The 17,112-nt window shown below is 42.6% G+C and overlaps 2 protein-coding genes across 3 annotated transcripts in view; one reads left to right on the forward strand and one right to left on the reverse strand.

Moving 5' to 3' along the window:
• Adsl (adenylosuccinate lyase) overlaps positions 1–17,112 on the forward strand; it is a 341,605-nt gene that overhangs the window by 62,369 nt on the left and 262,124 nt on the right. The window lies entirely within an intron of this gene.
• On the reverse strand, positions 989–14,987 carry LOC139690719 (uncharacterized). 2 transcript variants are annotated; one of them, XM_071588238.1, is made up of 4 exons: positions 14,874–14,987; positions 11,957–12,074; positions 10,654–10,815; positions 989–1,247 (listed from the first exon to the last, which is right to left on the reverse strand). In XM_071588238.1, exons 1-4 carry the CDS (start codon positions 14,903–14,905, stop codon positions 1,014–1,016), a joined length of 546 nt encoding a protein of 181 aa, XP_071444339.1. In that variant the 5' UTR covers positions 14,906–14,987; the 3' UTR covers positions 989–1,013. The 2 variants fall into 2 exon arrangements, with proteins under 2 accessions (XP_071444339.1, XP_071444338.1); XM_071588237.1 differs by lacking the exon at positions 14,874–14,987 and adding an exon at positions 13,193–13,347.

Here is a 17,112-nt window from a genome sequence, read left to right on the forward strand (position 1 = left end):
TCGCACAAAGTTTTCCTTACTTCTACCGCGTAGATTCCACTTCGATCTGGCCTGAAAAATCTGGAAATACCATGTGTTTTGAAAGTGACTGTAAAGCCTCTGAATGTTCTGAAAAATTACGAATAAATGTCCTAAAATTTTTGTTCAATTGCGGTGACTACGCATGTTTGCTCTTTTCAGTAAATTTATTGTCATTGCCGTACTATCGAATTTCGAACACACTACCTTCCAGGATGTATGTTGACCTACCTTAGGTTAATACATCTCATGTTAATTCATCGCACAAATATTTTTCTCGTAATTGTGAAATGTTTCTCCTTCGAATCGGATATGTCTAATTGAAGATGATTATCTATTATTATTGCCTTAATTAATAAAAAATAAAAACAATTATGTGAAAAATAAAAAAAAATCTTAATTAATATAATTAAGACCATTATCTTATCCTCTATTGTTTTTTTATAGAAGAACGTGTTTATAGTGGTTTCATAAGTTTATCCATATTGTAAATGACGGAAAAAATAACCCTGATAAATAGCAGATTTTAGCCTGCAAAACCTGAAAATATTATGGATTTTATCCTTATATTTTTGTCGTCACCCTGTAGTGGGGAAAATCTTTCACTCAATTCCACGATAACAATTATACTCCACAAACGTTCCTGTGTGACTTTGGATTCCTTTGCTTTGATAAAAGTTTTATATAGCGTGCTTCATCATTGCCCATGAAACTCTTCAGCACATAACTCGTTTAGTCCCTCATTTCTTTTTTTTTAAGTATTCATTTTCCGTATAAAACCATTAGAAAATCATAGCAAACTAAGCCGGAGTTTGCACTAAGCATGATAGCCAATGAAACGCAACTTCGGCGAAGTTTCGTTGTGAAGGAGATTTGAACGACAAAAATCGGGAAAAGAGAAAGTGTTTTCTGGCATAAAAATATTCAGACAGTTTTAATTCATTCATAAATGTACAGTATTTTAATTATATTTAGTTCATTCATCAAATATTTGTCTAATAAGATCCAATAATAGCGTCTAAAGAGTGCAGGATAGCTGCCGAGAAGGCCAAAAATCCTACCGACGCCATGGTGTCGGCGTGCTTCTTCCTGTGTACTCCATTGCTGCTGGTGTTATTTGCCTGAGAAATTGGTATGTCACCTGGATCAGCATTCGTCCCTTTATGTAAGATTACAATGGCTCCTGCCGTGATGCACAGAGTGCAACCAATAACCCCGTATAACTGCTTCTGAAAAGAAGAGAGGCCAAGAGGCTGTAAAAATGATCCATAGAGTTTGATTTAATGAATATTTTATGCTTGTAAAAATGTAAGTATAATGAAACTTTAAACGAAAGTGCGGAAATGGATGATATTCTCCAAATCGTGAGGTATTTTACGTTTAAATGATATTGTTTACCTTGCAATACCCTCTGCCGTTTGATTCGTTCCTCTCCATTTTAATGTGTCCGGTAGAATGGACGTGGATTGGTGAGCCACGAAGAGTAAGCTTGTGCATTATAGGCACATTTTGTAAAATAAATAATAGTAAAATATCATTGGCAGATTTTGTTTCCTGAGATTTCCAATTTTTACTCGTGATAGAGTTAGAATAGTGTGATGAAAAACACCAATTTGTTAAATTTAACTGTCGAAAGTCACAGGTATCCAAGGATCTTGTTTACATCACTCGACTTACATGATCTCTTAATTTTTGTTCTAGGCAGGGAAATTCAATGAGCATATGCATCCTTATCCTGTGCCTGTAATAATGTCAGGAGTGCAAAACGTGACACTGATACGGAGCGTATCAACGAATAAACTGTAGGCAACTATTAAAATTGCACGAAGTCACCTTTTGTGTGCACCTCCCAAAGAAAAATGTACTGAAATTGAATCATTTGTAACAAAATGACTTATAAATAACCCCAACCAAATAGTCAAAATAAGCCCTATACTGTGCATGAGATATGTAAATATTAACAGTTTTCATCTAGAAATTCAAAAGAACCGGCTCGGATCTATCATCTGCTAATGGTTCAATAAATTATTTCGGAAAGAGTTCTTTCGATATCATTAAGACATGTCCTCCATTTGAGTGATATTAATATTTTTTTAGTCCATGAAAGGTTTGTTTCGTCGGCATCTCAAAGAAAAACATTCTTGCCCATGTCGTGGGGGGGTGGAGCGAGAACAGTAACGGGACTCCTTGGGACACTAGCCGTCCACCCGCGCTCTCATCCCTCCTCGTGCGTCATCTCCGAGGTATCAATTCGCCCTTTGGTCCCCAGTATTTCGCATAAATACAAGGGGGACCCAACTAGGGGGGCTAGTCTGTTCCTTTGCCGGTCTGCGCCATCGCAAGACTCGCTCCTACCTTCCCTACGCCGGTCTGCGCCCTCGCAAGACCCGCGACTCCCTCTCCCCTACGCCGGTCTGCGCCCTCGCAAGACCCGCGACTCCCCCTTCCCTACGCCGGTCTGCGCCCTCGCAAAACCCGCGACTCCGAAGAGTTTGCGCTAAATGAGGAGGCGAATTTAAGAAATTATGCGATTCAAGTTCCTAATGCTGGTGGCATCCACTCTCTTTTCCCTAGGCAGCCGTCTCATGTCAACCCTCATCTCCCGCAACACTATCTCCCCCCGGCTCCCATTCACGAACAGACGCCATTAGTAATGGTCCCGAATGGACAACAATCAGCACACGTAAATACCGTAGGAGCTCAGCCCAATCACTTATCCTACCCGCCCAATCATGAGTCGCAAAGGGCAGAGCGGCCACGTCCTCCGCCTCCTCCCCCACGCAAATGTTATCAGTGCGGTCGGACAGGGCACATCGCTCGCTATTGCCGATCAACTCAGCGTCAATGTTTTCAGTGCGGTGAGTCAACTCACGATTCAAAAGAATGCCCGCTACTCATTTGCGGGCTATGCCGGAAATCCGGTCATCGCCCCGTAGATTGCCCAAGCAAAGGGTTAACGGAGCAGGGAAACTTGTCAGCCCCGATCGCAAGGTCGGGGGAGAATTGATTTTAGCTGTAACACCCGAAGATGGATTGATACTTGTAGCAACGATGATTGGCCAACCTCTTAGGTTCCTAGTGGATACAGGCGCCGCAGTCACCATTCTCCATCAAAGGAAATTTTCATTCATGGAACTTAGTCTCTCTCCCTATGCTACTCCCATCAAAAGCGCCTCAGGTCATGTTCTCCCGGTAAAAGGCCAGTGTTATATTCCGTTAATGATTGACGGGAAGTCTTACCCGCACGATGCGTTGATCGTAGATTTAGGGACCACAAATTATGATGGCATAATTGGACTTGACTTTATGAAAAATTATGGCTGCTCTATCAATCTGGATAGTTCAAAATTTATCATAAATAACAAGCATGGCGTAAAATTACATCCCAGCAATAGACAGCAACTAGACATCGATCTGATTACATTTGAGGAAACCGACTGTCATTCAGACGCGGTGACATGTGAACACTATTCACAAGAGAAAGAGCAGCCTCGTCTCATTGTTTCAGAAAATCCGACGGTTGCGACTGCCGATGAATGGTGCAAACCGCGACGCGTAAAATCCGATCCCCCGAAAGTGCAATCCTCCGAAAAAGTACGAATTTCTATTGATTATAGTTCATCAATCTCAAGCTGCGAAGAGCACAAACTTCCGCGCCTTCTTTCCTCAGCACCGAATACTTCAGAATCTAGTATGGGAAAATGCGACACTAAATTATTTCTCCCAAGCCCGATTAACCAAGAAAATTTTGAGATGTATCAAGGGGCAGATATGTATGTCGAGACGAAAGCCGCGACTGTAAAAGAGAGAGAAAACAGAATTGTGGAGACAGACGATGCTAACGCCGGGACATCAGAACGAAGTGAATTTCCGAATCTGTGTGATAACCTTAGTAAGGGTGGTTCCGATGACGCCTTGGTGCGAACCGTAGTCTCAAAATCAGAGGGAGAGTTTTCCAGGGAAGAAAGTGGCTTCGAATCATTGTGTATTGAAGAAAATATCAAAGTACCCCCCTTGTCGATCTTGATGTGTTGGGCCCGGAATAATAAATTAGCGCAAAAAGAACTCCTCCTCGGAGGGTGTTCCACGTCCCTCCCGACAATTGTGAAGGTGTCTGAGAGAGGAATAGCTCCTGTTTTACTTTTCAATGATGGGATTACTGAAAAAATCATTAAGAAAGGTTCGAGCATAGAGGTCGAAGGGTTTCACGAGAAAGCAACTAATCCGCTTTTAAATACAATCGACTCTGAGGAAGGAGAGATCTGGCCTGAAAAACCACCGAGGGAAATATTTCCTCACTTTTCAATCTGGAGGACGTACCTGCGGTAGCTTTAGAATCACTGAAAACGCTTCTCACCGAATTTTTCGATATATTCGTCAGCCCAACTACTCCTCTAGGCTGTACGGAGATAGTAAGGCATACCATTGACGTCGGAGATGCAAAGCCAATCAAGAAGGCACCGTATCGTGTACCTCATTCTCAGCGCGCAGTGTTAGATGATGCCATTAAGGAAATGCTACAACATGGCGTGATATCCCCTTCGACCAGCCCCTGGTCCGCCCCTATAATCTTGGTGAAGAAAAAATCTACGAGTAATGAATCTGTTCAATACCGTCCGTGCATAGATTACCGCGCCCTAAATAACGTCACAAAAAAGGAGGTGTTTCCGCTCCCGAACATGGATGAAATTTTTGACTAGATAGGCGACGCACGCTATTTTTCCACCATGGATTTATGTACCGGCTATTGGCAAGTGGAAGTGGACAGAAACAGTAGAGAATACACCGCATTCAGTACGCCCCACGGTCACTACGAGTGTAATAGAATGAGTTTTGGTCTAGCAAATGCACCTTCAACCTTCCTACGTCTCATGAATGCTGTGTTGGGGGGGCTACTCGGGGATGGATGCGTCTTCTATTTGGATGATATCCTTAGATATGATTATTCATGGGAAGCCCACATATCTGGATTAAGGGAAATTTTTTCCAGGCTGAGAAAAGCGAAATTAAAACTAAAACCCCAGAAATGCATCTTCTTCCGGAAAAAAGTCAAATTTTTAGGACATATTATTTCAGCAGAAGGTCTACAGCCCGACGATGAGAAAATAAAAGCCATTCAGGAATTCCCGGAACCAAAAAATATACGAGCTCTTCAGTCCTTTCTCGGTCTCGCGGGGTATTACAGAAAATTCATTGCAAATTTTGCCGACATTTCCAGACCGCTCACGAAACTACTAAAAAGAGAGTCACAATTTCATTGGGGAACTGAGCAAAGTCAAGCCTTCGAAAAATTACGATGCTACCTGTGTACGCAACCTGTTTTAAGGTTTCCAGATTTTTCCAGGAAATTTAGTTGACAACAGATGCATCAAACTGCGCACTTGGTGGGATTTTGTCTCAAGAATTCGAAGATGGAGAACATCTTATCGCATGCGCCAGTAAACAATTGCATGGAGCAGAAAAGTCATACTCCGCGACGGAAGTAGAATGCTTTGCCGTCGTTTCCATGGTGAAGAAATTCCGCGTCTACCTACTGGGGAGACACTTAACCCTTTGTACCGATCATAAACCGTTAAAATGGCTATTAGCACTAAAGGAACCAAAACCAAGGTTGGCGAGATGGGTTGTTGAACTAAATGAGTATTCCTTTGATGTTAGGTACCGCCCAGGAAAGGATATCGCCCACAGTGATGCACTATCAAGAACGCATATCGTTAATTTCGTCGAAACCTCACAATACGAGCCCTGCTGGGACAAAGACAGAATAGCTAGAGAACAGCGCCAGTGCTTGGAGCTCGAATCATTACACACCCTGGCGAGTAACCATGATCCATTTTACTTCTATGACGACGCCGAGGTTTTATGCAAAGTCAATATTACAGAAAGGGGAGCGCAAACTGTTATTTGTGCCCCAAAGGCAATGAGGAAACACATCCTTGAGCGTTGTCATGATGCTCCTTTAGCAGGACACTGCGGATTAGATAAGACATTAAATATCGTTCAGCGACATTTTTTTTGGGTTGGGTGCTATTCAGACACGCGTCTGTATGTACAAAATTGCTTGGAATGCAAAAAACGTAAGGCTCAAATACGGTCTATTCCTATTCAGCCAATTTTAGAGGCAACCTATCCGTTGGAGAAATTAGCATTAGATATAGTTGGCCCGCTTCCCCTTTCAAAGAAGGGAAATAAGTACATACTCACGTGTCAAGATTACTTCACTCGCTATCCTGAGGCTGTAGCAATAAAAGACCAGACCGCACAAACAGTCGCGCGTGCATTCGTGGAGAATATTGTCTGTCGTCACGGTACCCCTAAGTATCTGCTCACGGATAGAGGCGCGAATTTCACGTCAAATTTAATGAAAAATATTTGCCAAATTCTAAAGATATCCTCCATATTCACATCTCCCTACAACCCCTCTGCGAACGGGAGGTTGGAGAGAGCTCATCAATCCTTCGCTAATGTCATTTCTCACTATGTAGCGCAGGATCACAGAGACTGGGACGAGCACTTGAATTTTGCCTTATTTGTGTACCGCAATACAAAACATCGAGTCACTGGCTACAGTCCCGCATATCTAATGTATGGGCGTGAATTAAATCTACCATGGGAAGCCGACATTTTGCCTAAACAATCCGAACCGAGAGATGCAGCAGCTTATGAACAGGAACTCCTATATCGCTTGAAAATGGCACATAACCAAGCAGCAGAATTCGATAAGCAGAATACGGAGAATGAGCATATCCGCAATAACAAAGGCTTATCTCTACCTCAAGTGCAAATAGGACTACTAGTCCTCTTGCGGAATATGGCCCCTTCCCCAGGTCGATCTCGGAAGCTTTTGTCTAGATGGATAGGCCCGTATAAGGTTATCCGCGTAAGAAGTCCAGTTACGCTGGACATTGAAAATCTTCAGAATGGACGGAGGTTCATCGCCCACTTGAGGAATGTCTTACCTCTTCCACCAGACCCGGAGCCTATCCCCCAACCTAACTTCCTCACCGAAGACCCTCCTTCTGCCTTAAATATTCCTCCTTCCAATTCCGAAACCGACGTTGCAACGCCAACCGAAGCGTACACTCATCAGGAGCCGAGTTCCTCTCCAACCCGGGACCCGGACCTGCAGACGCCATACTCATCGCGTCCAGCCCCGCTGTTGGAAACTCAATCGCCGCTCCGCCACCCGTACAATCTTCGCCCACGACCCGGCCGCGTCACACAGAGTTAGAGCCCTTTCTCACAATGGCAGCCGCAACACAACACGGAGTTAGCGGGAGCCAAGGGCGTGGACAGGAGTCGAAACGACCTGCCGAATGCATCGATCCCGTCCCTCCGGAGCGGCCTCCAACACCAGGATGGAGCTTAGAGATAAGTGAAGAATCGACGCCACGTCCAGGAGCGATCGACTTCGATTGGTGGTGGGAGCCACACGCCTACGACTGCCGGCCGAGCGTTGGACAAAAGACCACCGCCGTATGCGTCCGCCGGGATGATGACGGCCCTCCATCTACTCCTGAACGACCTGTTACCCCGGGACTGGAGGAGGAAATCTCAGCGGCCACATCCGCTACGCCGAAGAGCATCAGTCCCAGCAGACCACCCGGAGACATTCAGTGGACATGATGCAGCGGGCAGTCATCTTCGCTATTCTACCCTCGTGCCTCCTTGGGCTTCTTTTTATTCCCCATGATGAACTCATCCTAACCTCGGGAGAATGGATAGTGCATGTGGACCTGCACGATAATTTACTCCACGGTGCACTAACGGATGTGAAGGAACAGATAAAACATTTTAAGGAAATAACTACGGCAACAGTGTCAATCAACATTAATAGTCCCTCAATTAAAAAAGCTGTTCATGAATATTCCTCCTATATGGGTCGTACGGCTGCTAACCTGCAGAGCGATTTCGATTCTTTATTTTTTGTCTCTTCCAAGCGCTCACAAAGAGGACTTCTCAATGCCATAGGTTACGGTCTTCACTATCTCGCGGGCACAGCTACAGACGACCAAATAAGGGCGGTAAGAGTCGAGATATCAGAATTCGCGAAACACTCGGAAACCCTGGAGAAGAATAGCTTTACATTTCTCACCAATGTATCGGATACATTAAAGCGTCATGACAAAATGTTGTCCCAAACTGCTAGGGCCCTTCAGGCAATCAAAAATTTTATGAACATCACGGAAAGTAATCTCGCTCACCAAACAGCTAGTAGCCTTGCTCTTGTTGACTTATTGTCCACTATTCACAATAGTTATCTAGCAATCTCGCAACATTTAGCAGAACTTGAACGAGCTCTTTCGCTCATACGGACTACCGTTATGCTAGCGGAGCTGGGTAGGTTGCAACCCACGATCCTCGCCCCGTCCCACCTAAAAAGAATCTTGAAAACTGCTAAAACCCAGTTGGCGCCTGACCATCAATTCGCACTGTACGAAGGCACTTCGGTTATGCCTATATACAGCATTGCACGAGTTCGCATTCTCAGGCATGCTGGTACTATCATGCTATTGGTTGCACTCCCGTTAAGTCGCCGAAATGGAAAATTTAGAGTGTACAAGGCTCACACGTTCCCGGTGGGGATGCCTGACGGCCAACCGGCTATGGTCTTAAAACCAGATTCCATGTACTTGGCGGTAACAGAGAACCACGAGGGGTTTATCCTACTCCCGCCTGATTATGGCGAAGACTGTGTTACAGGCGATGTGCAAGTGTGCCTTCCCTCCTATCCTATCCTAAGCAACCTATCTGACTCGTGCAACATAGCGGCATTTTTAAACAGTAGCATATCCATAAAAACTCACTGCGAAGTGCAATTACGTAGCACTCCGTTTTTGGAGTATGTAAGGGGAGAAATTGCAGGTCAGTGGCTGTTTAGCGTGAGCCGGGAGCGTTTTTTAAATATTTCTTGCCCTCATAGACGATTTCAAGTGTCCTTAAAGGGTCATGGGAGTTTCATCCTCCCTTCGGGCTGTGTCGCGAGTGACGGGATATCTCGACTGGAGGGAATTAGCATTAACTATTCCAGCAATTCCTCCGTTTACTTGGATATACTATTTGAACCCATCCCGAGGTTTCCCCCGGATTTATCAGCAGTAGACTATTTGTACAAATCTTCAGGTGTTAACCAAAATATAAATGAAATACTAAATTCTATTAAGAAACTGAATACGCATGAAATACCGTCGATATCTATGGCTGAAGTCACTCACCATTTTCAAACAATAGAACCATTAATCAAAAATGTCAAGTTAATCCATTACGCTGGAATTCCTGCATTAGCTCTTATAGCTTTTGCCCTTTTCGGTGTAGGCTATATTTGTTGCCACCGGAGAGCGGGGAAGGGGCAGAAATCCTCCACAGGAACGCCGGAACACCCACCTATTCAGGTGTATAATGTCTCCCAATCTGCATCCCCAACATTTGTCCCCCTTTTCCCAATCTGTGAAAGGCCCAGTGAACTGATGTGCTAATGTGTTTAGGCAGTTGTGAACTTGTGTGTGGAACATTTTTGTGTGTGTGCGCGCGTAAGGACCTTGAACTTGTGTGTGGAACATTTTTGTGTGCGTGTGCGCGTAAGGACAGTGAAGAAGGAAAAAGGGGGTTGAATACCCACCTATATCAATGATTGCTCAAGAATGTACATTTCCAATGTAACTTAAATTCTTAAAAGGTTCATATTGTTATTCGCTATTTTTTTTATATGTGTATACTCTGCATACTGATACTCAGTGTTTTCTTCATGTTTATTGTTCATTTATATGAAATTTTCTCGGAGCCTAGTAATTCCAAGCCGGGGGCTTAACTGCCGACGGGGTGATGTCGTGGGGGGGTGGAGCGAGAACAGTAACGGGACTCCTTGGGACACTAGCCGTCCACCCGCGCTCTCATCCCTCCTCGTGCGTCATCTCCGAGGTATCAATTCGCCCTTTGGTCCCCAGTATTTCGCATAAATACAAGGGGGACCCAACTAGGGGGGCTAGTCTGTTCCTTTGCCGGTCTGCGCCATCGCAAGACTCGCTCCTACCTTCCCTACGCCGGTCTGCGCCCTCGCAAGACCCGCGACTCCGCCTTCCCTACGCCGGTCTGCGCCCTCGCAAGACCCGCGACTCCCCCTTCCCTACGCCGGTCTGCGCCCTCGCAAGACCCGCGACTCCCTCTCCCCTACGCCGGTCTGCGCCCTCGCAAGACCCGCGACTCCCCCTTCCCTACGCCGGTCTGCGCCCTCGCAAGACCCGCGACTCCCTGCCTTATTCCCTGTGACTACCCTTGGGCTCCGAGCATCTGTGTTACAATGTTGTAAGTAGCAATAAATACGTCCAACCAAAAAGTGGTGGTTCTTCCTCCCTTAATGTCCCCGACGACACCCAATTGTTTCTTACTTCTGCAAAACCTTGTTAAAAATGCTCGTACTTTAGACTGTCATATTTAAGTAAATCACTTTCGGGAAAAAATTCTCTTTGAAATTATTCGATAGAGGGCGAGTTTGGCTTCGCGGTGGGCTGTTTTGATGTGATTTATTTTCGGCAAAAGATGAGTAGGAATTGTGGAGCCAAGGTTCAACACTACCTTCAGTGCAATGCAAAAGAAATGCGTCAGTCAGTCTGATTGTTTGCGCTCTGTATCACTTACCGTTGTCTTCTTTAACTTAGACCACCAATGGTAGTTGAGGATAATGTAGGCGTTTAAAAAGGTGAACTCGAAGAATAGTACTCGTGGTAGGTAGTCAATGTAGCTGGTTTTTGTTGTAATCGGCATCGTCGATTGAAGTGCGGCACTTACGGTGTAGGCGATCTGTCAAAAAAGTAGGAGAAATCTGTAAACAACTTATCCCTTCTCCGGAGCCTATAAAGTAGTTCGCTTAATTTCTCTTTGAAAGTAAAGTTAAATTTACCAGAAGCAGAATGTAATTTATTTAATGTCTTTTAAGTTTGCAATTACTTAATGTTTTGGTTTTCCTTTTTCATATCAAGTGAATTTCTGCAGGGATTGAATATTGATACAACAATCCACTTAATGCAAACCTGCTGAATTTTTTTATTTGATCAATTGGGCCAATTTTACGGTGCATATGCGTTTCAATTCAATTGGTTTGTCTGTGAGTTAAAATACTATGAAACTGTTTTTGTTTAATTTCATAAATCTAATTGGTGAACAATTATCACTTTGAACTCGTTTAAAATACCATTTCGTTTGTCTTTGACAGTATTTTAAGCTCACTCTTTTTTGTATCCGTTTAATATCGGCTATTTTTTATGCTTATTCTTATTTTTTATGTGTATTAATAGCTATGTCCCTATCCTGTTCCCCCCTTTCCTCGTTTGCCCAACATTCTCCCCTCTATCACAGTCTTCAACATCCCACTGCCGGTCAATACCCCCTTCATCCACTTTTCCTGCCTTCATAGGTTTCTCCCAGAGGTTTGTTGGAAGAAATCCTATGGAGGCAGGAAAAGTGGATGAAGGGGGTATTGACCGGCAGTGGGATGTTGAAGACTGTGATAGAGGGGAGAATGTTGGGAAAACGAGGAAAGGGAAGGAACAGGATAGGGATGTTGGACAGGATGAAGGGAGGAAGAAAGTACTAAGAGACGAAGAGGGACCTGATATACAGTAGGATTCTGGATTTTGTGTTTTGTTAGGAGTAACAAAATATTTATTTAGGAGCTGTATCCATCCAAAAACCTACCTTTACCGGTAGATTACCTAATAATACGAGTAATACTCGTAATACTAGCTATGTGCTTCACTATATCCTCTCGATGGTGCCTTACTAATCGCCTTGCTAATTGCTGTTTGATGTCCATAGAATATTATGAAGTAATTTGAAGCACATATTTTCTGGGAGGATTGGGGTTCATTTTACGTGAATGGAAAACGAACTACGAAACCTTTAGAGATGTGTTTTAGAAACTAATAGAATAGGCAGGTCATACCAAAAGCGGTAACTTGATGTAAAAGTCGAAATCATGTAGTCCTCGGTTGTTGTAAGATGCCACGATCCTATTGGCAATGCTTTCAGTTGTGGATGTAATCCTCCTCTCTTCGTTTGTGCTATCAACAAGAAAAGACATGAGGTGAAGATTAGAGTTGAGTGAAGCTTACGAATAGTTCTTCCTTCATATTTTACTCACGAATCAGTTGTTGGAATGGTCGAAGGTACCAAAATATAATTTACGATAATCCTGAGAAATATTGACTTTCGCTGTAATGAATTTTCACAACACACTGCTCCTTGCTTTGTGAATTCAATAGTTGACTGCAAGTTTTAAGTTTTTCTCTCCTTTTCTTATAATACAGCGACTGATGAAACGAGTATTTTCCTATTACTAGTCTACGTAAAAATCACATGAATGAACCGAGTCAACATTGTTGACCTAGTTGTTATCGGAGGTGGCCTTAATATAATAAAAAATATGATAGTTATGCCACATATTCTTTCTATATATATACATACACACACACCAAATTGTTTCTGCTACCGATTTCCCGTTTTTCATCAACATTTTAAAATCGAAGAAATTGAATTCATTTTAGCTACCCTGAAACTTAAAACTGGCGAAAAAATCAGAAGTACCTAAACGGTGCAGCACTATTATCAGGTTTGCCTATATGCTTAGCCTATATGTTTAGCCTATATTTTACTATTGTTACGTATTATCTCATCTACTGCCACTATTTCCATCATCACTATGGACAAAAATGGAATATATGACGCAGACACATGGTTTAATCAAATGGTTTTAGTAATCCACATAATGTAGTTCTTGAACAGTTTCACCCCATGGCCTTGGCCTTCGGGGTTGGGTATACCTTTAGATGCCACTTCTTTAGATAACACTTTAGATAACACTTTAGATAACACTTCTTTTTTTCACCTGCATATTATTTAACTACTATTTAAAATTATGGTTGTTTAGTAAATTGTACATATATCTTTATATATGTCGTTATATTTCGTATATACTTTTATCATACGCTAGGAATTAAGTCATTTGAAGATTTCATTGAGGGCTTTAGGTAACGTGGCGGTGCTACCAACGAAGTGGCTGATCTAAAGTAGGCATTGCTCCTATTTCAATTTAGTTTGCGACAGTACATGTCATTAAAGTTAGGAATAGAAAAAATAAATCACATTCTGTCTAGCTTGTAAATTATATTTAAAATCGTACCTTGTTGCGCTAGCTTCAGTAGTGTGCTGATGGAATGTGTCGTTACAAGTTGAAATAATTTCCATTGTCGGTCCTTTCCGAGTTGCAGGACAGTACTTATTGGATAGTATCTTGTAGTATCTTAATGCGTAAGAAGGAGCGTTGACATCCTCTGATGCGTGTGCTTCTGGCAACGGCGAAGTGTTTCCTGATAGGGAAACGTTTTATTTTCGCTCGTCATTTCCTTCCTCAAGCCAAACGAAAGAAACTCAAATCTCGCGCGACTATTCTATGAACGAATCGTTTTAATCCTTCCATTTTGAAGATTTCACCTAAATTATTTCCATTTTTCTTGCTTCATTTGTTCAGTAGATGTTAGAATGGATTTCGCTCACTGCAGTTCACTAATCGTCGAAATTTAAAACTCCCTCCATTATTTTCTCCAAACTGTGATGAAAACAGTTGGCGAGCGAAAAGTAATTGTAACTTCTACCATTCATTACCAGACCTTTGTCACAATTGACCGTAAGCCGAAATTGAAGAAACATTTTTATCACTTTTTGCAGTGAAAATTACGGAGAAAAATATTCCATATTGTGTGACAATGGAATTTCAATATCAGTAAATATTCTCAGTGCTCCAAAATACTTTTTCCCCGGTGGATTCAGGAACATTTTAATTGATAAACCTTTGATTATTGCTTTCACTTCGAGCAGCCTCGGCAACCACTCCCAATGCCGTCCATGTAGTTCTTGGTATTTTTCGCTTCAGTGGAAATGAAAATCTACTAATCGTCCAGCATTAAAACATGGAAAAGTTGGGCGTTTACTGTACTATTTCGATCAAAATTTAAAACAAATATTCACAAATCCTAATTGATATTTACGAGCAATATTACGTTCAAATAGGCACCCGATGATGCATTTTCGGTGCATTTCCTTCGGGGATCAAGATTACGGCGGGAAAGTTGCCTGAGCCATTGAGTGCACATGTCATGAGAGAGGTTTTGCCGTCCTCGTTCGACGAGGTATGTCCCTGACGTCCGTCCTCGGGCCCGTTTCTCAAAGCTCTACGAGTCGCACGCAGTCTAACTTGGGCAAGTAGCAAGGCTGTGCACCATTTATTAACATCAGCATCAAAATACGTGCGATCAAATCTTAAGGACTTGTAAACCGGCTTTTAGCTTTGAGAAATGGATCTCTGGTGGTGTCGAACGGCCTTTAACCTGGCCCCTTGACGCGTGAAGATGAATCATAAGCCATGTTCCAGACGAAGGGTACTCAAGTGCGTAAGGATCAAGTGTGCACTTTTTGGTCCCTTGAAGAAGGCTTCATAGGGCCTTTAAATCTACACAAATCGACAACATTATGCACCAAAAAAATGAACGACGAATCTCAATGTTTTGTTCAAGTTTTTGAAAGAGCTCCTTTTGGCGGTCAAAGTTTTCATTTGCACTGCCTGGTTTGATGCCGTTTAGTCGGCTTAATTTTTAGGAATCAGTTAAAATTAACCGTGGTATACTATTTAAATTATATATATATATATATATTTCAAAATATGGTGTTGTTAATTTTCGAATAAAAATTTAGCATAATCAGGTGCTAGTTATTCAAATTTTCAGTTTATCTTTTTAGTTTTAGGTTTATTCTTTCCAAATTAATTTTTCTTTTTAAGTAGTACTTAAATTTTTGATGTGACATACCTGTGCGGAGGACATTCCAAACGTGCTCCCATGATTCTCCCCTTCCAGGTGGCTCCAAGCACTGCGAGAAGTGCTTGAGGGTGAGTACCCTTCTAAGCTGGAGTTCCCTTCCCTCGGGCTCTATTGTTTGGGACACAGTTCGTAAGATGGCCGATCCACAACGAAGGGCGCATAGATGTCGTTTGAGACATGGTTTTCGCACGGAGTTCTAAGATAGGAGCACTCACCGGAAGGCGCTGGTATCTGTTCGTCCATACCAAAATATCGAGGATAGTGCGGGCCTATTGAGACAGCGTCATCTTTTTGGCCACCCCTTGTTGAATTACTCATTGATAAGTTTCAGCAATGCCTTCATACGCTTTCTCGGCAAGTGCTTGTTTGCTCCGTGGGCATATTTTTTTAATTGCTAATATTGCCACCTTAGTATTTCGTAAGTGCGTGCGAAATGACTCAAGAGCACCCTTCATGTTCACAATGAACCACTGTTTCCTGAATATCATCACTCCGTGCCTGTGGAGGAGTCACTTCTCGCTTTCACTCTTCGCACGGATAAAACAGGGACACGTATGTCGAAGTCATTCTGTAATTGCCCCGTCTTTCCGATTGCGACGGTTTGGGTGAAAAGACAGTTGCTCGCCGCCTGCACATCGCGAAGTGGAGGATAATGCACCGGTTCTCACCTTTCTACGTTAGTTTTCTCAGGTGTATAAACGCTGAAAATGAGTAAGCTTTAACCTGGCTGCGGCTGCAACTTAATCCGGTCCTAGATCCGTTCTGGTCAGAATTCATGAGGTCCCAGTTCTTATTCGCCGAGATTATTTCGTCTCTATACATTTGAGGGTAACTTTTAATTATTAATATCTCGAGAACTTGACCCGAGGGGATCGAGATGGTGCGGGGGCTAACGTACTGGCTTCCCACCCTGAGGGCGCGGGTTCAAATCCCGGCGGTGTTGAATATTTTTCAGAGGTATCTCGATCCCTACTTGAGGTGCTTTGTGGAGGGCACTTTGAGTGAGTACGCCGTCCGTCGGATGGGACGTTAAGCCGCGGACCCCTTGGCGCCTTTCGTAAAGAGTAGGCTAATGCCGACGCCGGGTTTCTCTCCACCCTTCATCCTTTCCTGTCCATCCCCTATGGCGCAAATGACCTTAGCTGTCGGTCGCCTCCCCTCAAAACTACTACTACTACTTGACCCGATGGTGGGATCTTCCGTCAATTTGTTTATCATTTCAATCATTGAAGTTTTAATCGTGTGTGATATGCCGAATATTATTGCTGGGTCCAATTCCAGCGACCATAAATTTTATAATGAGCATTAATAAAATATTTTCGTAAAAATTTCAAGGAATCATATGACTTTCAGCTCGCATTGAATGATAGGTTACAGTTTTGCCTTTTTTTCAGTAATGTGTAAATGTGGTCCTGGTAAAATCTTCCCATGTTGGCATTTATCGATACTAAATATAGACTTATTGTGGCCAATATTTAAAATCCTGTGATTACATTTCAAGGGCATTTCTTTGTACTCGTTTAAAAGAAAACGAAGCACATATATTGAAGTTAACCTGAATATCAAAATAATCTGTGCGTCAAGGAGCATTTAAATACACTGACAAGTATCTTGATGTCACTTTTATCCATAATTAGGTGCCACTAGTTCAGCCACCTATCTTCATGCACGTGATGGAGTAATTAGACTTGATTGAGTCAGCTACCCTGAGATTTCAGTGCCTAATTGGGCGATGCTACGCCGTTTCCCGCGGGCATTGAGTTTACTTGATTGATATAATATGTAATTATAATCTCTGCGGTAGTGACAAATCATTATTTAGACTAGCAGCAACATTATGCATACAATCAATTACTCGTTCCTAACCCATTTTATATGGTTGAAGGTTTTTTTTCAAATTAAGTACAATAATTAATAAATGAGCACAAAACGCCTTTCTCACGGTAAAGCTACTGTAACTGAGTTGGTCCCGTTCTTCTTCTGCGGTGAAATTCTTCCCGAGTTTTTCAAATATTAAAAATTTCAGTGCCTACAGGGATAAAACCTATAAAATTTAAAAAAAAGTGCTTTGTATTGACATAATGTGGTAACATTTTGCAATTTTTAGGGATATTGTTCATTTTATTTTACCCACGATTAAATACTTAGCCGGTCGATAAGGTTATGTGATGTTTTGTCGTTGCAATGAATGCAAGCTGCGTCATAGAAAATAAATCAGCTTTAGTAT

Source organism: Hetaerina americana, unplaced genomic scaffold, assembly GCF_022747635.1.
Source record: "Hetaerina americana unplaced genomic scaffold, ioHetAmer1.1.p SCAF_3, whole genome shotgun sequence".
Taxonomy (NCBI): domain Eukaryota; kingdom Metazoa; phylum Arthropoda; class Insecta; order Odonata; family Calopterygidae; genus Hetaerina; species Hetaerina americana.

Bases quoted from the DNA above. Each gene is read 5' to 3' on its own strand.
- LOC139690719 (XM_071588237.1), bottom strand. From the start codon at position 13,257: ATGGAAATTATTTCAACTTGTAACGACACATTCCATCAGCACACTACT. The intron at 10,816-11,956 runs GTATGACCTGCC...CTTTTTTGACAG, and splicing joins ACATCAAGTTACCGCTTTTG to ATCGCCTACACCGTAAGTGC. The intron at 1,248-10,653 runs GTAAGTGATACA...TCTTCTTTTCAG, and splicing joins CTAAGTTAAAGAAGACAACG to AAGCAGTTATACGGGGTTAT.